This window comes from Oryza sativa, chromosome 6, assembly GCF_034140825.1.
Source record: "Oryza sativa Japonica Group chromosome 6, ASM3414082v1".
NCBI lineage: Eukaryota > Viridiplantae > Streptophyta > Magnoliopsida > Poales > Poaceae > Oryza > Oryza sativa.
This window is the reverse complement of record NC_089040.1, coordinates 14486719-14509046: the sequence shown is the minus strand read 5'-3', so window position 1 is coordinate 14509046 and position 22328 is coordinate 14486719. Positions and strand designations below refer to the sequence as shown.

The following is a 22328-nucleotide window of genomic DNA, read 5'->3' as shown; positions in this document are numbered from 1 at the left end:
TCACCTAAGAACTCATATACAACATAATAGATCTCATCTACTACACCCGCACATCAACAATATGCATTGATCTAGATCATAAACTATACATGGCGGCTTTGATACCACTATTGGGATACGCGTAGGCTACGATAGCATAAATCAAAATTTTCTATCGCGTAAACCAGGAACCATGCAAGTATTAGATCATAGATCGTTACCACTCGATACGCTGTGCAGCGGAAGAAGACACTGAGAAGTCGAAGGAACTCTCACGAAGTAGCGCACGTTGATGTAGAGGAAGTAGTAAATCGCACTGGCTCGACCTTCTCCTCCTCGTGCGTTCTCCTCGCCGTACTCCCACGCCGATCAGCACCTCAAACCAGCGGCGCCTCTACCGGTATCCACACGCCATCACCAACATGTGTCCGCATTATTAATTTGGTATCTCTATACCATGATCCATGAGACATGATCATCAATTAATACATGTGCTGATCATATAAACATATTTGTTCCACATATGATATTTGATCAGGGATCCTTTAGAAATAGTAACAAACAACATAAAGAGTCTCATGAAAGAATCACATATTCATTAACCAATAAGGAGTTATCTATTTCAAGGAACAATCACTGGTGGAGAAAGCGTTTGTAGTCCCGGTTTGTAACCCCCTTTAGTCCCGGTTTCCAAACCGGGACTACCAATCTGGGACTAAAGATCGCTATCTTTAGTCCCGGGTGAAATAACCGGGACTAAAGATCGAGCTGACCTTTTTTTTTGCATGGCCCATTTGCTGCATGGTTTATATATATATATATATATATATATATATATATATATATATATATATATATATATATATATATATATATATTTGACCAAAATATATATTTACATTATAGAAAATGTCTACACATGCATATAGAAACATAGTCATGTATTAATTACAATCCTTTATATGTCCTAGCTAGCTACGATTTCGACGTAGTAGTAGTCGCTATCTCAGAAGCTAAGGACCTATGAATTGTTTTTCCGTCGTAGTAGAATTCACCCTTGGGATCAAGGATTTGTTCGTTGATGAATCCCATGAGTTGTTCTTGAACCGCCGCGATAAATTCCTTGTGTGTGATCAGGTTATCCCTCATGCGAATAAACTATATGAATGTATGAAATTGATTAGTAATTAAACAACAAATCGATACATAATGAAATTTTGAATTTATTTGTACGTACATCGAGCTCTCTTGTGGTGATGATTTGGTCTGCAAGGCAGTGGCAATACTCGCACACGTAGTAGCCGCACAAGTTAGTTCCCTGCTTTTGCTTTCCGCACTATAAATAAATGACGAACGACGAGAGATCTAATTAATATAACACTTTTATGTATTTGAATCGGAGAAATATAAATGTAGAGCATGTGTACTCACAGGAGATTTGAACTTCCGCCTAAGTGTTTCTCTCCATTTGCCGCGGACCAAATGACGGAACCGATACCAATCCCTACATGGAGTTTAAAGCTATGATTCGCAGTAGCAATTAACTATTACAAGATTCCTAATTAACATAGGAACTTATGACAGTACCTGTCTATAAGTTCGAAAACCTTGTCAAACGTAGACTCTTTTTTATCCATTGAGTCATATACGTTGACGGTGCAGGCCTCTAGGTCGAAGAGTAAAAGCACCCAGTGGAATCTGCAATGTGCGTGGGATGCATTACATATGAAACACTTAGCATGTTCGTACGGGAATGAAATTTGGTATAGGAAGACAGTTAAAATTAAACTAACTCTGTGTTGTACGGCAACAGTATGAACGTCTTGTAAAGCTGCGCCTTCAGGAGATGGACGAGATTGTCCTCTGTGGCTTGCGGATATTGGTCGAGCATTGCGACGTTTACTTTTCGAGGGTCGATGAATCCAGTATCGAAAACCCCCCGCCGTCGGGCTCTTTGAATCTCCATTCTACAACGATAAAAGGGAGTATATATTATATATAGTCTACTTATATACAAGGACCTAATTAATTAAAGGAGACGTAGTAAGAAATCTAACTGAACGATATACTTACAAAATCCAGCAACTCATAATAGAGACGCCGAGGGCGTCCAGCTGGTATAGTTCGTAGATTGCCTTGAAATTGATCCAGAGAATGTCATCTCCTTGCAAGAAGTCCGTGTCCCTAATCCTCGCTCCGATCATCTCTCTATCGGTGGCGCTCATCTCCATGTACACCTGATGGAACTTGTACATTTGTGTGGGTAGGGACTGCAGCAGCTCAGGCTTGACAAGCGGTTTACCAAGTTCGTACATGTATTTCACTTCCGCCTTTTCGATTGGTGCGTCTCCTAGCAATTGATCTGTAGTTAGCCCGGTGTCATTAATAAAGTCTTGTATTCCAAAATCTTGACCGGTCACTAACGGCTCGATCTCCTGGTTTGGTTGCTCTCCAAGCTGAGGGACTGGTTTGGACTTTCTAGAACATGCTTTCTTGAGTGTTCACTCATAGTCCGATAGCTTTATGGCCTCCTTGGCAGGTGCAGACATACCCCTGAAGAAGTTCCTGACACTCGGGTCTATAGGAATCTTCTTTTCTGGACTTCGAGGCTTGAATTGTCTCCTGACTTCTGATGCCACGTAAGCGTCAAGCTCCTCTTGCGTGCAATCGTACCCCGGGTCCTTGTTCTTGGCGGCGTCAACTTTCGCCTTCTTCGTTGCCTTTGTGGGGGCAGGCGGTGGAGCTTGGGGGGCCCTTGACTTGGAAGGTGCCGTAAGAGGAGCTTGCGGAGGAGTCGGTGTAGGAGCCTGAGGAGGAGTTGGTGCAGGAGCCTGAGGAGGAGTCGGTGCAGGAGCCTGAGGTGGAGACGGTGCTGGAGCATGAGGAGGAGACGGTGCAGGAGCCGGAGGAGATGGTGCACGAGACGCCGCTTGTCGCCCAGGGAGGATGATGTACCGCTTGCGCCATAGAATAATGGCGTGGCTTGTGTCTCGTAGATGCGCCTCACCGTCTCCTCCAGGGTAATCTAGCTCGAAGTCCTAGTACGCGCCTTCGACCAACTCAACTTCGACCTTGGAGTATCCTGCTGGAATCGGCTTGCAGTGGAAGTACCTGAAGGGTCCGTTGGGATGGCCATGCCCGACGCCACCTTCATGTGGTGAGAGGTTATTTATTAGTAATCAACATATATAAGCAGCAACAAGCGGAATGGCCAAATCTAAAATCTATAAACTACGAGCTTACCTTTATTGATAAGTTCTTGAAGGGGATATGCAGCTCACATGGTGTCCGCTGAGTGATGTCATCAACGGGGCAGGTGGTTTTGTCCTGGGTTTGCATGGCGTCCATGCTCTGTGATCCTACCTGCCCTGTTGAGGCGCAACTGCTACGATTTCCTGACGGGCTCACCATTGCAGGAGGAATGGTCGGCTGGGGATCATTGGACCGATGTGCGGCCATGCGTTCATCAACCTTCCTTGCCACCTCCTCTTGCATGCTGAGCTCGTAGCTCGATACCCTGAACTCAAGATCTGCAATCTTCGCCTCGGTATCTCTCTTGCTCCTCATCCGACTCCTGTATGTGTGGATGTCCTCCTTGAACCCAATATTCCAAGGAATCACCCATTTCCCTCATGTTCGTCCTGGATGCTCTGGAGTCTGCAGGGCGAGTGACAGCTCGTCCTTCTCTCTGTCCGGTCGGAACGTGCCCTGAGAAGAGCCTTCCACTGCGTCTGTTAATCAACGCGCAGCCTCGCGTATCTGATCGCCGAAGACCAGGGAGCCATCTGCTGGGTTGAGCGTTCCACCGTGAGCATAGTACCAGAACTTCGATCGTTCCGGCCAATTAGCGGTGGCCGGTTCGATACCCCACTCAAGCAAGCTAGCCTCCATCTCCTCCCACTTCGGCATCGCGACGCTATAGCCGCCTGACCCCAAGTGGTGATGGTACTTCTTCTTGGCGGCATTTTCTTTGTTTCTTTCCATCATCGCCTGCCCTTGTTCACCTGTCTTATATGCAACGAACTCGTCCCAGTGATCCCTTAGCTTTGGGAATGTGTCGAAGTTCGGTGTCTTCCCCTTCAGGATATATTTCTGGTATAGATCTCCCTTGAAGCTCTGAAACTGTTCTGCCATTTTCTTCAGAGTCCACCTTTTCACTTTGTCCTCTGTACCCGCGGGAAGGGTGAATGTCTCGAGCATTGTGGTCCACAGCATCTCTTTCTCCGAATCTGGGACAAAGCTCTCATGATCTCCGCATGCCCTTGTTCTGCGCCAGTACACCGTACTGACAGGCACGTTATCCTGCACAACCCAACCGCTATGACGTACATAGTTCTTGGCGGCTTCTGCCGGGGCACTAGGTCGGCCGTCTTCGTCCACTTCCGTTATGATGTGCTGACCCTCAAGCTTCTTCGCGGCACCTCGTTGCCCGCGTGCCCTCTTCTGTCCAGCGGAGGGTTGACTTCCACTAGCCTCCTCCTCCTGGTTCCCCTCCACATCCCTTTCCACGTGCCCCTCCTGGTTCCCCTCCGCATCCCTCTCCACGTTCCCTTCCTCATTCAAATACTGGTTTGGATCCTTGTTCCCCTTTTCTTCGTTCCAGTACTGGCTGCTTCCCTCCGCGATTGTATCGTACAATATCTGTTCATCATCGCGATCAGCCATCTGTTCATACAGGAAACAGATGCTAAGTCATGAGACATTTATGTTTTAACAATCTTATATGCTAACAATCATATGCTAAGTCTAGGTGACGTATATGCTAAGTGATAATCTTATACTAAAACTCAAATAGTGATATATGCTAAGTCTAGGTGACGTATATTATAGGACCCTAGCTAGTCAATAATTATATACTAAGTCTAATTACAAATATAATAATCTTATATTAAAACTCAAATAATCTTATACTAAAACTCAAATAGTCATGTATGCTAAGTGTAACTGTCGTATATTAGAACCCTACACAATCTTATATGCTAAGTCTAATTACAAATCTAATAATCTTATACTAAAACTTAAATAGTGATAAATGCTAAGTCTAGGTGACGTATATTATAGGACCCTAGCTAGTCAATAAATTATATACTAAGTCTAATTACAAATCTAATAATCTTATATTAAAACTCAAATAATCTTATACTAAAACTCAAATAGTCATATATGCTAAGTGTAAATGTCGTAAATTAGAACCCTACACAATCTTATATGCTAAGTCTAATTACAAATCTAATAATCTTATACTAAAACTCAAATAGTGATATATGCGTAGTCTAACTGTCGTATATTAGAACCCTAAACAATCTTATATGCTAAGTCTAGTTACAAATCTAATAATCTTGTATTAAAACTATAATAATCTTATATTAAAACTAAGTCTAAGTGTCGTATATTAAATCTAATAGTCTTAATTGCATTACAAATATAACCTTCTGCGATATAATATCGTCACTTGCCTGCGTGAATTCCTTCGAGGGCTAGCTACCACTCCGGCTTGAGGGACGACTCCGACAACGTCTTTTCCGCAACATACAAAAAGATGTATTAGGATAAACGCAAAGTAACATATATTGCATTTGACGTTCACGTTTCGTTCACGATCGTTCACGTTCGCGTTCTCGTTAAGGCCACGTTTCATTCACCTACGTTCGTTCGTTCACGTTTATTCACTTGCCTATATTGCATTTCACGTTTACGTTCGTTAGTTCACGTTCGTTCACGTTCGTGCACGTTCACGTTAATTCGTTTGATGCCGTGGCGGCAGCGAAGCGGCGGTGTGGCGGCAGCGGATCAGGGGCGGGGCGGGGCGGCGCGGCATTGGCGTGCGGCGCGCGGCGCGGTGGCGGCGTGGCGCGCGGCCCGGTGGCGGCGTTGCACAGCGGTGGCGACACGCGCGGCACGGCGGCGGCGTTTCGCGGCGGCGGCGAAGCGCGCGGCACGGCGGCGGCGTTGCGCGGTGGCGGCGTGTAACATACCTGAATTTTAGGATTAAGGAATTTCCATCAAAACTAGTTGAAAGGGAAGTTCTTCAATTTTGTAAACCAAAAATTTCCATTTTAAACCTAGGTGGAGTTGATTCAACTCTTGCATGAATAAAATTTGAGAACAAATTAAAAACTTTTTCATCTTTAACCTAGGACTTGGATGCAACCCAAGTGAAAGCATGCATACGTGCATAAATCATATTTTGACTTGAGTCCTTCTTATGCATTTGGATTTTCGATTTGCATTTCATAATAGGTCTCATGAATATTAACTAAGATCTAGATAAACAACTAAACCATTAGGGCCTAGTGTTAACTAATGGAAAATAATACATAAAAACCATACACCTTAAAAAAAATATCAACATGGCTAATGTCAAGCCTCACAAAACTAATTTGGACATCCATCTGAAGACATGTCATGAACATGAAAGTGAACAAATAAATTATATCATATAGGGTATATTCTATCTTAATCATCTCTATAAGCATTCTCTTAATTTAATACTAAAGTAAACTTATGCATAAATAGGGAAGGAGCTTATGACATGTGTAAGGTAAACTGTGATTCTAACATATCAACATCACCTCAGGTTAATGAGAGTCCAAATATAACTTTTATAAACATTTACATGCATTTAGGAAAGAGAAACACATATAAGACATAAGTCCTGCGAATTATCTAAAATAATTCATGCAAGATAAAATCATGGGAAAATTCATGTAGGCTCTACTCAACACATACAACTCACTGTAATTTTGGTATAATTTAATAACTAAATTTGGTACCTCAAATAAATCAGTCAAACTAATAAAAACTAGATTAACTGTAGTTCTTAATCGGCTAAAACCATACTTTGTCTAAAAGTGCATTTAACTGCATAAAAGTGTATAAGTAAAATAATTTATTCAAATACTAGGTCATTTATCATGAATAAAAATAATTTTTTCAGAATTTATCTTCTCTGTTTAGGTCTCCTAAAAATTCGAACTAGTTTCCAAAGAACCCATATTCCTCTAATTTCTGTGAGTAATCTATCCATAATTTTTGAGTGCAACCAAAGAAAATGGAAACTAGGTACATACACCTACCTCCAGTAAAATCAATACTAGCTAATCTGATCAACACATTAAGTATTGAAGCTACAAAATTAGAGGAGAAAATAATTCCGGAAATTCGTCCAAAAACCAAGCTCACCCATGTTTCTGCCTACACATCTCTCTTCCACCTAGTTTACTTCGACCTGGGCCCCCTTGTCAGTCCCTCTGGCTTGCCCTTCCTCTGTGCAACTTCCCTAGCTGACCGAGAAACACTGAGAGGGAGAGATCGAGCGCCGACCGGCTCTAGACGCCGCGCGACGCGTGGCCACGACGTGTCGACACCCTAAAAACGACGAGCTCCATTTCTGCCTCTCCCAGACGCGTCGCCACTCTTCACCCACCATTCCAGTGCCGATCCATCCGAGGGAGAGCATCCTCGCTGCTCTTCTCCACTGGTTCTCCATCGCCGGCCGCGAAGAAGATGATGGCCGCAATCGTTGATGAGCCGCGGTCGTTTCCTCTTCTCTTGCGTTCCATACTCTCCTCACCATGCCGAATATTTCTCCTTTTGATTTCATCCTCTCTGGTGCAGCCAATCGACGGGAACGCTGCCGTGCACACCGGAGCTCTGGAGCGCGCTCTGTGCACCGCCGCAGTGACATCATCGCCGTTCCCGCTTATCTGGACCAAGCCGGGCCAAGCTGTCGCGCCAGCGTCTTCGCCTCGACCTCCTCTCCATTTCCCCTCAAGAATCTCGAAGGATGGTGCTACGAGTGTGGAGATCGTCCACCGTCTTCTCCACCTCCGGTCACCGTCGCCGTTGCCGAATCCACCCCCTCCGGTGAGTACCAACCCAATTCCATGCATCAGTAGCATCCCTGGGGCCTCTCTAACCTCATGGACACACATGCATGATAGTTCTTGGAGCTGATTGAGCCATCGCCGTTCACCCGGAGGTTCTTGCCGCCGCCGAGCCGTTACACGAGCCGCCGTCATCAACCTAGCTACCCCAGCCATGTCTAGCATCTCGGTGAGCACCCTTCAGCCTATAGAACATACATGCATGCACCCAATTAACCAATACATGATTGTAGAAGCACATGCATCACCACCCGAAAACATCCTCCTTTCGGACTCGCCGCCGGCGTTACTCCGATGTCCACTGACCGAGAAAAGTAGAGGAATGGAATCGCAATAACATGATCTTCATTTTGTATTTTGGTTGCACCCCCAAACGAGCCATCGTTTGTCGCCGGTGAGCTCGAGATCGAGCTCAGCCATGGCTGTTCTGCCTCTGTGCATGAGAAAAGAAGTCAGGGACCTTGTTTCGAGAATTTAAACAACTATAAGGATTAATGTGCAACTTTTCAACTCACTGACATATGAGGCTAGGTCTGCGGGTTGATTCTTAGAAACCTCAGGGATCTTTTTGTATATTGATCTTTCACTGACAGTGGACCCCTTGGAAACAAAAATCTGAAATTATAAAAGGAAAGTACCTAAAACTTGTAAAATCCATATAAAATTAAATATAGCTCATTTTAAGATGATACAAATTTCTGTCAACTCACCAAATTGTGAACTTTAGTGTTATGGAATAAAAACTTGCACTCACAGTACAAATTTAGCCTCTAAAATTTATCCAAGTTAAATCACACATAAAGCATGCACAAATTTATAAAATGCATACAAAATTCATTTCAACTCATTTTGGAGCAAACTCAGTTTCTACAGATCCACCAACTTATGTTCTCCTATAAAGCAAAATGAAATAGTATACATACTATACATCGAATGCCTCTAAAACTATTACCTTTAAAATGACTAGTTTTGCATAAGCTGAACTTTAGAAGTTTATATAAAATTCATCTTAGATCCTTTTTGAGTAAACCCAAATTCAGTAGAATCATAGGGTTGTGCACTTCAATGTTATAAAATAAAAAGACATACTTACAGTATAACGAAAACCCCTAAGTATTTAAGTAAGGAATAAGCAACATGGAGCATACCTTAAATTGTAACATTTGTAGAAAATTCATCTATAGTCAAAATGAAGTGAACCAAATTTTCTATAGAACCAGCAAGTGATATACTTCAACTTAGTAGAGTGAATTATAGCACCCTCTTTACAGACCATGGCTCTGAACCTTAATTTGGTAGAATAGGAACTAAACACATAGTAGTGGTTAAACAATACATATGAAAAAGTATATATATGCATGGTAGCTCCAAATAAATCCAAATAAAACTTGTTGAACCAGTGAAGGCATAGATCCATCCCCTTCCACCAAAACTTAGTATCCTTAACTCATATAATAATCTCCAGATTGATATGTTAAGTTTCTAACATAGAACATCCCCTAGCTTATAAAATGTGAAGTAAAGTAATTTGAACACTAAATTTTATAAACTAAGATTAGATTAGTTAACTAAAATACACATTTTATACAACACTAGCAAGTTAGAGCAAGTTCTGGACCTAAATCTCCAAAGCCATTTACACATAGGGAATATATGCCTAGAACACGTTAAAACTTGTAAAATACATAAATAATTCATATTAACTCTAAAAATTATGAAACCAAATGTGTTAGTCTTAGAAAACAAATATATTCACCCCAGCAAACATAAACTTAATAAGAATCACCTTACAACAGCATTTCACAATAGTAACTAAGTAAATCCTACACTATACCGACGAAACTTCTAAAATTCATAACTCCCAAATAAAATGAGATAAAATAGAAATTCTTTCACCTAAATTCATTTTATACCAGTACCTATTCTCTGTGCACAAATCACGCATTTTAGAACATTTTGGATTTTTCGCATATTTCGGTGTTTAATTGCATAACGTGTACTTTGTATAGATGATTGCTTAATCGGTGAAGAAGTGATTTAGGTGCTGACATTTTCCTGATTCAAGGCAAGTCCCATCTCCCTCTCTTTGATCACTTTGAACCTATCTTTTGGAGGTTATTGAAAATGTTTGCAAATCTTGCATGTCGATTGTACACTAATAAATTAAAATTTTGTTAAACTTGTTAGATAAACTCCTATTATTTGCATTATCACCTTAACTCCACATATATCCATATTCCTCATTCCTAACCTTAGGAACAATATGGCTATACCACTTTATATATGAGTTTTGGTGACACTAGGTTACTATAAAGCTTAGCCATGCTTAGAATGGTCTTCCTTGTCATTATGGGCTCATTTCAAACATGAAAATTGATTTTTAATTAATCTGGACAGAACTTTAAAACTTGTGATTTTGATAAATAAAATAGTGGAAAACATGGATTTTAGGTTTGGGCCTCAAGTGGTGTACATATGGTGATTAGTTGTATACCGATAGGGGGAGAGTGCGCCCAAACCGACCTAAGGACTTCACTCAATGTCAGTTCATTTCGTATACAGTACAACCACATGTGCTAGTATGGGATAGCCCAAGCTTAGTAAATTATTTATGGTTTAGCCTTACATTCTGGTAGGCCGGTGTGTATGAGTTCGGATAACTCAGAGGAACTTCCTATTTACCCCGACGTGGTAGTTTAGGTGACTAAGTCTGTCCAATACAACGGTATTGTGCCACGTGGGTGGGTTCCCGTTGTGTCCGCCACCACGGCGTTAAGTTCAAGGCATGGGCCCGCCACTTAACGGTTCTAGGTCATATTTCTAGTATGACTAGGATGGAGGAACACGTATCGTGCTGGTGTAAGGCTAAATCATGAATTTTGGAAAAACTTTGTTGTGGGTAATAAATCGGGTACTTATGTATCGCGTGCCATGCTCTTGCATGATTATTATTTCGCATCATGTGGGTAAAGTGTACAAACTCTGCAGAGTTAAAACTAATCGATTAGCCGTGCTCGCGGTCATGAGCGGCGTGTGGATATGTATTGAGTATAGACTTGTGTTTATTCTCCTAAATGCTGAAATTTACCTTCAAATTGTGATGAGATTTGAGAATGATCTCCTTGCTGCCATGGATGGCAATGAGGTGAATATTTATACATGATTAATGCCTACTTTGATGCCCATATGCTAAGTACTAGCTTGCTGAAATTTTATTTGAAAGCAAATCCGTTTTGAATGTGTTTTATGCAAATAAAACTTGCTTTATGCTAAAAAGAACCATATTATGCCTTCCTTGATTATATGCCTTGCAAGTAGGGTCTTAGGCTTGTCTTGGTGCTAGCCAGTACATTATTTCTAATAATGTACTGACTCTTGCTGTTGAATTAACTTTTGCTTGCAGGATTTAGACTTAGCCTTTGAGTGATGCGGGTGATCGACTGCTTCTTCTAGGACTTGAACTTAATGGGGTAAACCCCTAGTCGGTGTGCTTGTGGATTGGGTAGACAAGCTTCCGCTGTTCTATATATATATATTTTTTTTTGGCCAGTCGGCCAATGTAACTAAAGTAGATGTAGTTTACAATCGCTTTCATCTTATTTGTGTTTGCTATGTCTAATCATGCTTGAGATGAAAGTGTGAATCTAGTGCACATCCTGGGAACTAGATTCACATGAGTATGAGTTAGGAATATTTGAGATGTTGTAGAACTTTAGCCATTTTTGTCAAGTCTCCTGAATGTGTAACACATCTGGTTGCCGCCTTCGAGTGGTTTGACGGGCACATCTCAGGCTGAAGTTGACTGGCAGGCTAAAGGCCTAGCAATATCTCCAATATTCCTCTCTCGAGGCGTCGGATATTTCATTATGCTTGTTTGATGATTTGAATTATTCACTTCATCTCTCAATTATAATGGAAGGTCCGGAGAGCCTACGACACGGCGCGGCGGCGGCGGTGCGCGGCGGCGTGGCGGCGCGGCGCCAGTGATGTGCCGCGGCGGCGTCGTGGCGTCTCGGCGTTTCATGCCGCCGCGGTGTCGTGGCGCGGTGTCGTGTCGTGACGACGTCGGCGTCGGCGTCGGCAACGAGGCGGCCGGCGTCAACCGAGAGGGAGAGAGAGAGATCGAGATCGGAGAGAGAGAGCTGAGAGGGAGGCGGCGGCGGCTCTCACCCCAGAGATGCGGCGGCGGAGGAGGAGGCGGAGGCGGCGACGACAACGAGCGCGAGACGACGGCGAGAAACGACGGCGGTGTCGGTGCGGGGATGCCCTAGGCAGTGGCGGCGAAGGAGAAGCCGAGAGAGATTGATCAGGCAAAAACTTCTAAGTGTTGGTCCCCTAGATCTTTATTCCCGTTTGATGAGAACAACCGGGAGCCAGTTGTTCTCATCAACCGGGACTAAAGATATTTTCCCGCTATTTCCAAATTCTTTTTAAACCCGGTTAGGGATAAGAACCGGGACTACTGATAAGCGCACTGAATATAAATTTCCATTACATATGTGTTTCTAAAATAGAAAATAATGCACTAAAATTATTTAAAATACAAAAATTAATGACAATTACTTCGAAAAATTATTGTTGTCTGTAATAAATTAAGTTGATAAAACGTAATAAGCAAATATATGATTTAAAATAAATAAAAATTCTAATAATCATATATACTTAGCATATTAATGATATTAAATTGTTAAAAACTCTAATTAACATATGTATATACATACGGCATTATTTAAAATTAATAAAAATTTGGATAATCATATAGAATTAGCATATGAATAATATTAAATTAATTGTTAAAAACTCTAATTAACATATGTAAATGCCACATGCATGATTTAAAAATTTTAAAAATTCGAATAGTCATATATAATTAGCATATGAATGACATTAAATTAATTGTTAAAAACTCTAATCAACATATGTAAATGCCACATGCATGATTTAAAACTTTTAAAAATTCAAATAGTCATATATAATTAGCATATGAATGATAGTAAATTAATTGTTAAAAACTCTAATTAACATATGTAAATGCCACATGCATGATTTAAACCTTTTAAAAATTCGAATAGTCATATATAATTAGCATATGAATGATATTAAATTAATTGTTAAAAACTCTAATTAACATATGAAAATGCCACCTGCGTGATTTAAAACTTTTAAAAATTGTAATTATCGCATATAACTAGCATATACATGATTTAAACTTGTTAAAACCTCTAATAGTCGTGCGTAATTAACATATGCCATACAACAATTGATTTATATGGATAATCAATACATCCAAAATAGTTTACATCATGTACACAATAATTACGGCAATACATCGGCGGTGACGGTTGACCGCACGTACTTTCTCCTCACTATCGTTCCCTCCTTGTGATCGCTACATGAGTAAGGGGTGTCTTCATTTGATAGGAGGATGCTAGGGTCAATCGTCACCGTGAAAGGGGGTTGCCCATCCAACTCATCGTAATCCTCGTCAGTCTTGTCCTCAACTCCGACAATTTTTCTTTTGCCTGGGAGAACCACGTGACGCTTAGGCTCGTCAGGCCCTCTGCCCTTCTTTCCTTTGCTAGACATGTCCTTCACGTAAAAGACTTGCGTTACATCATTGGCAAGGACAAAAGGTTCGTCCGAGTATCCAACCTTGTTAAGGTCAACCGTTGTCATCCCACTGTCATCAATCATTACGCCTCCACCAGTCAACCTAACCCATTGGCACCGGAACAGAGGAACCTTGAGAGGACCATAGTCAAGTTCCCATATGTCCTCGATGGCACCGTAATACGTGTCAGTTGTTACATCGTGTCCCATGGCATCGACACGAACAGCGTTGTTTTGGTTCGTGCTCTTCATGTCTTGGGCTCTCGTGTAGAATGTGTACCCATTGATCTCATATCCCTAGAATGTCGCGATCGACCCAGACGGTCCCCTCGCCAGGAAGGCAAGTTGTTGGTTGATCGACTCGTTACCCATGAGATATTGTCGTAGCCACGCGGGGAAAGTATCAATGTGATGCCGTGTAATCCATGCATCGGACTTACCGATGTTCTTGGCGCGAACTAGAGCCAAGTGCTCCTCGATGTAAGGAGCTACCAATGAAGATTGTTGCAGAACCGTGAAATGGGCTTTACGGAATAAATTGTTGTCTACCGTCATTATTGCTTTCCTTCCGAGAGTTCCCTTTCCCCGTAGTCTCCCTTCATGGCGTGATTCAGGTATCCCGATTGGGCGAAGGTCTTCAATAAATTCTATGCAAAATTCGATGATCTCCTCTGTTCCATAACCCTTGGCGATGCTTGCTTCTGGACGAGCACGGTTACGAACATACTTCTTCAGAACGCCCATGTACCTCTCGAAAGGAAACATGTTGTGTAGGTACACAGGCCCGAGAATACTGATCTCTTTCACAAGGTGACAAAGCAGATGCGTCATTATATTGAAAAATGAAGGTGGAAATATCAACTCAAAACTAACGAGACATTGAAGTACATCATTCTGAAGGGCTTCTAATCTATCCGGATCGATGACCTTCCGCGAAATTGCGTTCATGAATGCACATAGCTTTGTTATTGTTGCCCGGACATTGTCTGGAAGGATACCCCTTATTACAACTGGTAGCAGTTGTGTCATCAACACGTGACAGTCATGAGACTTTAGGTTTGTGAACTTCTTCTCCTTCGTGCTTATAATTCGCTTGATATTCGTGGAGTATCCAGACGGTACCTTTATGCTCTCCAAGCATTCAAACATACTTTCCTTCTCTGCCTTGCTAAGAGTGTAGCTGGCTGGACTCAAGTAATGGCTTCATTTCTCCTTTGGTTCCGGGTGAAGGTCGCCGCGTTGTTCCATATGCTTTAGATCATTACGTGCTTCCAATGTATCTTTTGACTTTCCGTATACACCTAGGAAGCCAAGGAGGTTTACGCAAAGGTTCTTAGTGAGGTGCATCACGTCGATTGCGTGGCGGACGTCCAAGAATTCCCAATAGGGTAACTCCCAAAATATAGAGTTCTTTTTCCACATCGCCGCGTGACCATCTTTGCTCTCTATAGGCTGGCTTCCAGGCCCCTTTCCGAACACTACTTTAAGATCTTTAACCATAGCAAACACTGTTTTCCCGCTGCGATGTTTAGGCTTCCTACGATTGTCAGCCTTATGTTCGAAGTGCTTGCCTTTCTTCCATACCGGGTGGTTTGCTGCAAGGAATCGACGATGACCCATGTATACAACCTTCCTACAGTGCTTAAGATACGTACTTTCTCTTTCATCCATACAGTGAGTGCAAGCCTTGTACCCCTTGTTGGACTGTCCGGATAGGTTGCTAAGTGCAGGCCAATCGTTGATGGTTATGAACAACAGCGCTCGTAGGTTAAACTCCTCCTGTTTGTCCTCGTCCCACACGGGGACACCTTCCTTCTTCCACAACAGTTTAAGATCTTCGACCAGTGGTCTTAGGTACACATCGATGTCATTACCAGGTTGCTTGGGGCCTTGAATAATAATCGGCATCATTATGTACTTCCTCTTCATGCATAGCCAGGGGGGAGGTTGAAGATACACATCGTAACGGGCCAAGTGCTATGGCCGCTACTCATCTCTCCAAAAGGATTCATGCCATCCGTACTCAAACCAAACTGTATGTTTCGTGCGTCCTTTCCAAAGTCTTTAAATTTTCTGTCGATGTTTCGTCACTGCGAACCATCGGCGGGGTGTCTCGGCATCCCGTCCTGTTGACGCTCTTCAGCGTGCCATCGCATCATTGTAGCATTCCCCTTGTTCTTGAACAAACGCCTTAGCCATGGTATTATAGGGAAATACCACATCACCTTAGCAGGAATTCTCTTGCTTGTTAGCTGCCCGTCAACTTCTCCTGGATCGTCTCGTCTAATCTTGTATCGTAGTGCATTGCAAACAGGGCATGCTTCTAGGTTCTCGTACTCCTCACCGTGATATAGGATACAATCATTCGGACATGCGTGAATCTTCTGAACTTCCAATCCTAGAGGGCAGACTATCTTCTTAGCCTCGTACGTTGTCTCGGGCAATTTGTTTCCCTCCAGAAGAATGTTCTTGACGAGTTTCAATAAATCGCCAAATGCCTTGTCACTAACCCCATTTTTTGCCTTCCATTGCAAGAACTCCAGAGTGGTATCCAACTTTTTATGCCCCTGCTCGCAACCTGGGTACAACAATGTTCTGTGGTCCTCTAACATCTTGTTCAATTTATGGGGCTCCTTTTCACTTTCGCAGTCCTTCTTGGTGTCCTGCAACATCTAACCAAGATCATCCGCAACGTGTTTTACTTATTTACTATTTCTAAAGTTTTAAACTAATTTTAATGTGTTTTACTTCTTTTAATTTTCATTTTAGTTTGTTTCTATTATTTAAGATTAACTTTCACTATATTTTCCTTCTCAACTATTTTATAAAACCTTCTTTAGCAAATAAACTAAATTTCTATATATTCTTTCTTCCCCACACAAATTTTCTCTCTCATCAACTTACAACTAAATTTTGGAGACAAAAAAGTGTGCAAAACATAGCTCCAAATGTAATATGACAAAAAAAAACATTGGAGGATGAATTTGCAAACCTTTTAGGCACCTCCGATTTGTATGTAATCACCAAAATAAATTCACTAGAAATTTTGGCATGACCTCCCCTCTTTTTTGAAGAAATTTTGAAGCTTGCTCGGGCAGCTGGAGGAGGAAGAAGACATATATATAGAGAGGTGGGACTTTAGTCCCGGTTGGTGTTACTAACCGGACTTTAGCCCCGGTTAGTAACACCAACCGAGACTAAAGTTACGATCTTTAGTCCCGGTTGGTGTTACTAGCCAGGACTAAAGATCCGGGGGGGCTGACAAGCCCTGACAGCATTTGAACCGGGACTAAAGATCACCAACCGGGACTAAAGATCAAATATGCCCGTAACTCTTTTTAACCGGGGACTAAAGATCATCTTTAGCCCCGGTTTTTATTGCATCCGGGACTATTGTGGAATTCGGCCGACCGACGAAAGATGGTTTCTCCACCAGTGAATGTCGGATAAATATGAAAACATAGTATGTGATACAATCATCTCTATGATTGCCTCTAGGACATATCACTAACAATATATGATAGTATTATCCCCTTCACATCAAATGCTCTTTAATTACCCTCATCATATTATCAACCACAATGCTATAGGCCTTTTCAGTGGGATGGAAGCCATCCCAGTAAATATAATCAAGGACATTTGGGCATGCAGTGTGATATGCAATAAATATGCTAGCATCGAGCAAGGTACTACCACAGCATCCCACAGCTGCAACCTTGAAACCTGTATAATGGAAAATTTCAGATCGGCGTCAGTATAAAAATGTTCGTACAGACCACCTCCCAGAATTAATAATTAGTAGTTGAATGCGACACGCTCATGCAGATCATCAATTATCATTCGGAAATTTATATCATATCCATTCACCACATACTTTTCCGGTTGCTCAACATGTAATATTTTAACACTCCATAATAATTATGTATGTAATTATTTGTTTTTGTGCGAAACAGTTAATCTCTCTCTTATTTTAATATGTAATTTAACGTACCATAAAGAGCTGGTTTTTGGGCAAGTTCTAGCAGATAGCGGTAGAAATCCATATAAGCCAATTTGAGCCCATAAATGTTCAGTTCTGCATTTAGTCGAGCTATCTCCATTTTCATTTTAGAATTAAATAGCTCTGACGCATGGTTTCGTTCTGGATCACATTTTTCTGAAGGATGTCCTCCGAGGATTATTTGTGAAGGGCTACAACCAACTGGAGGAATTCCAAAAAATCCAATCCTCTTAGCACCCATTTGATTCAGTTGCTGTATAATATGCAAACAAGTATAATGTTACATTACATATTCAAACTCAGATGCATAAAACAATTTAGAATGGAAAAGGACTACTCAATCCATCCCAAAATATATCATTTTTTAGCATTCACTGTCTTGGAATACAGTGACCTACCCACCTACTTTCCTACGCCTAACTCCACAACTTCTTAAATTTTAGGACTAATGGAGTATTCACTGTAAATCTAAATCAGCAACTACAACCAAGAAATTCCAATCAGATGTACACAAAGCGTGATTTATCTTGGAAACGTTCAAATATTCAATATATGTAAATTGTCTTAAAAAATCATGCATTTCATGGGACCATACTTCTTACCAATGTGAAGTTGACTGCTAAAGATACAAGGAAGTCCACATAAGAACCAAGGTCATACTGATGCTGTTTAAAAGGAATTAAGAAGTAATTGTTTGCAAGGTCATTTCCCCCCATTGAGGTAAAGTAGACGGCTTCTGCGACAACTTGTGTCATATCCTCTTCTCCAACCAATGATTTTAGTTTCTCCTTATATTCCTCGAATAATTGAAGCTGCTGACTACTTGATATCGCGGTCTGAAAATCAGAAAATACGTCTGAAGTAATATTAGCTGTATATGCGTGTGTGTGTGTGTGTCTTACACTGTAATCTTACTTTACAGTGCAAATTGAAACTGGATAATAATTAGAGAGCAGTTTGTATTGAGACATAAGTTCTAAGAAGTAAAATTGTACCGTTATTTTAGAAGTGAGAGGGTCATATCCACTGCCCCCAGAAGCAAATGCTACCCCACTGAGTAGATCATCAAGTTGAAGACCATCGCCGAGATAAGGAGGAATTAGCTCCTTAACACCCAATTTTGAAGCTGTTCGAAATAATCTTAATTATAATAAACCAGATATTCATACGGAGTTACCATGTTATTCAATCAATTAATAATATCAGTAAATAAGTTCAGATAAAAAAAACTCATCAAAACTTGATTTTTCATGGTAAAATGGACAAGATACACAAATTTACATATCCCAAAGTGAACTGTTTTTGAAATCCTAATAGAATTCTTGATACACAAATACAAATTCTTGTTCGGGTTGCAAACTACTCTCTCTGAGAGTTCCAAATCTTCTTACATTAGATTAGTGTTTGCAAGTACAGTATACATGTTTGATAAAAACATAACAAAGATTGGTCTCAACTATTCCCTCTGTCTCATACTATAAGTCATTTTTGACTTTTTTTTAAGTCAAATTGACTAATAAGTTTATAGAAAAAACAGTAATATCTATAACACCAATTTAATACCATTGAATCTAACATTGGATATATTTTGATAATATTTTTTTTATAAACTTAGTCAAACCTAGAGAAATTTGACTTTAAGAAAAATTAAAACATCATGTAAACCTTACCATTATGCCCAAGTAAATGGAGATACCAGAAACAAAATTGGTACAGTAATTTTATATAGAGCATGGTGGCAGATGGCAAGGACAAGGCATGATGGGTCAAATTATGTTATTGTGTGGATGGAGGAGTTTGAGTTATCACAGCACGTATGCATAATTATGGTTTGTACATACATCACTCCTTTATTTTTACAAACAGCCTAAAATAAGACCCATATTTAAAAAGTTTAGCGGTGTCGGTAAACGCCCGTATGCGAAAATCGTAAAATATGACCCATACAAAAAAAGTTTTAGCCGGTGTGTTCCATAAAAGTCCAGCTATAAAAATTGATTTTTCTAGACATGCCACCATCTCCGCCACCTTCCTTCATATTGGCCTTTCTTAAGAGCTTCTCCTCACTATCTCATGCTATCTTATCTTATCTCTCGTTCTCACTCACTCCCTCTCGTTCTGTCTGGTGTAGTGGTTAGCTACATAACTCTGAGGTGACGGCGGCTGGGTCGGAGCTTTGCTGCGATGCTCCTTTCCTCTTAGCCTCTAGTTCTCACTCACTCCCTCCCGTTCTCTCCGATGCGGTGGTCAGCGATGGAAGGTGGCGGAGATGGCGGCCGGCGCAGAGGTGGGCGGCAATGGTGGCTTGAGTGGTGGTTAGTGGCAACGGCAGAGGTCGGCCATGACACTCCCTCTCCAATGGCTATGACATGAGGGGCGAGGCACAGCGGATCCATCAGTGGCTAGCCTAGAGACGACAGATCCAACGGCTACAGCCCTAGCTAGGGCGTGTCCGGTGATAGCCTCTCCCGTCCATCGCTTCTCCGCCATCTTCCATCAGGAGGGGCGGACCCAGAGGTAGTGGCAACCTCTCCACAACATGACTTCTCCTAGTTCTCTTGCACGGATCCGGTGGCGGCGGCGATGCGAGGGGCTTAACCTGATGTGGCGGGGCCCTCTTCCCTCCATTGCTTCTCTGTCTCCCCCGTGGACGGATCTGGTGGCCCCGGTGATGGGAACGTAGGATCCGATGACGGTGGCTACAAAGATGGAGAACTACAGCAAAGACGGCAGATTCACCGACTACCGGTGGTGATGGGATCAAATCGAGCTAGGGTTTTTGGAAATTTTGTGTTTTTGAATTTTAATTTTTTTCGCCAAAAACATTTCATAGGATGGCGGCTTTACGTGCCCGCGTGCAAAATACTTCTTCACATGGGGTTGTTATACCCGTAAGGGCAAAATATAGATTTCCACATACACCATGCTCCAGGCGATTGAGCAGTCGTCTGGCTAGTGGCTGCAGACTGACTTCGGCCGTTTGAAAAAAGGGTCAATTACAAATTTACCATTGCTTTGAATCGTTATTGTAAAACTGCCACTAAAAAATGCAAAAATACCACTGGAATTATCATTCGAGTGGCATCCTTGCAAAATTGAAAAAACGGTGGCAAATTTGCTTGAAAAAAAGTGCTCTGTAGCACTGGGTGGCCGCCCGACCTGCTCAATCTACCTAGGTGTTTTCTCCACCAATAGAGTAGGCATCTGATCGTTGTTCTTAAATTTTTTTGTGTATACATACTTGTGTGTTTATTCATGGAATTTATTGACAATGGGAAGTGAGCGTACATTTCTCTGACAAGGAAGATAGGTGCCGGTTTTTGCGGCTGGTGCGTGCCCCTGTGGTTTTTTGTGTGGGTGGGAAAAGTATTTTAAGTGTCGGTTTTAGCTGTTCCGGTATCTATGATGTCGTCTCTATGTGTCTTTTTATAGTAGTGCATTTCAATTACTTAATTCAATAATTGTGAAATTTAGAAGTTATAAGTTCAGTTACACTCGGTTTGATGTCTTGAATTAAAATAAAATAAAAACTACAGAGTCCATTTAATGATAATAGGATTTAATGAATTCTCTCTCACGTTTTTTTCCCCTAAGAAAATGCTATATAAATCCATATAGATATCATGGGCTTGAGATTTTGGATGAGAATTAACTAGCGTATCCAACTAGGGTAACGTTCTTAAGAGCTAACTGAACTTAATTAGATACTCCTCGTTTTCTATTTTCTAAACGGTGTGTTTCATAAAAAATAAGTTATTAATCGTGAAAAAAAAATCAAAAAATCTATTTTCTAAATTTTTAATAATTAATATTAAACTAATCATATGTTAATCGTATTTCTGGTTTTGCGTGCAGCTGATCACCCACAACCTATATGCAAAAAAAGCGCCCTAATTTCACCATAATTTTCTATGCTAACATAGGACAATTCCATATTTGATCGATCAACGAGTCACCATATGAGCATGAGGGAAATATTCGCCCTAAATTATCTCCAATTCCCTTTCGGAAGGGAATAAGGGAACAAGCCCTAGAGAAGAACTAAAGTCAGCTAGGATGCTTAATCATTTATTAATACGCTCGAGCGATGAGCCGCTGCGTATCTTTTTCATTAAGACTTAATTTATATATAGGTGACAATACTACAACAGAAAAAACAAACACAACAAAAACACGCACAGAGGTATATATTAATCTCACAGATTGTTTGTGCCACCGAATTAAGTACTTTCACATACCTATCATGTCCCTCATGGCCTTCCCGTTGGAAAACCTGCCTGTGGCCACGCCGCCGGGGAAGTCCTGGCCGTACGGCGGGAAGTTGGCCTTGGACGGCGTCAGGCGGTTGTTGTTGTTGCCTGGATCGACGGTCGAGTCGCCGAAGATGAAGATGGCCGAGATGTTCCGAACCGGACTTGCAAGACAGCTAGCCGGCGGAATCAATATCGTCAGCTCCAGCACCATCACCAGCACCAGCATCGGTCGAACAAAAAGGCAGCATCCATGGCGACTGTTGCTTAGGCACGTCATCGATCATTGATTTTAGCTTGCTTGAGCTTGATGATCTGATCGGTTAGCCTCTCATTGCTGCACTGGTGTGTGCGCCTCTCTGGGGCATGTGCTACCACTCCACTAGGGATCGATGCGCACTAGATATATATGATATATATAGTACTCCCTTCGTTTTAAAATGTTTGACACCGTTGATTTTTTAGCATATATTTAATTATTCATCTTATTAAAAAAAATTTATGAAATATGTAAAACTATATGTGTACATGAAAATATATTTAACAATGAATCAAATGATATGAAAAGAATAAATAATTACTTAAATTTTTTGAATAAGACGA

At 41.4% G+C, this 22328-nt stretch overlaps 1 protein-coding gene and 1 long non-coding RNA gene across 3 annotated transcripts; one reads left to right on the top strand and one right to left on the bottom strand.

Moving 5' to 3' along the window:
- Positions 1-7380: 7380 nt before the first annotated feature.
- On the top strand, positions 7381-11484 carry LOC107281200 (uncharacterized). The gene is made up of 4 exons (XR_001546550.3): positions 7381-7845; positions 7923-8034; positions 9875-9930; positions 11269-11484. It is a non-coding gene; the product is annotated as an uncharacterized lncRNA (long non-coding RNA).
- Positions 11485-16798: 5314 nt separating this feature from the next.
- On the bottom strand, positions 16799-22133 carry LOC4340981 (GDSL esterase/lipase At3g14820). 2 transcript variants are annotated; one of them, XM_015787142.3, is made up of 5 exons: positions 21714-22133; positions 18471-18601; positions 18078-18311; positions 17467-17728; positions 16799-17198 (listed from the first exon to the last, which is right to left on the bottom strand). In XM_015787142.3, the coding sequence occupies exons 1-5, from the start codon at positions 22003-22005 to the stop codon at positions 17011-17013; spliced, it is 1107 nt and encodes a 368-aa protein (XP_015642628.1). In that variant the 5' UTR covers positions 22006-22133; the 3' UTR covers positions 16799-17010. The 2 variants fall into 2 exon arrangements, with proteins under 2 accessions (XP_015642628.1, XP_015642629.1); XM_015787143.3 differs by lacking the exon at positions 17467-17728.
- Between the last annotated feature and the right edge of the window lie 195 nt (positions 22134-22328).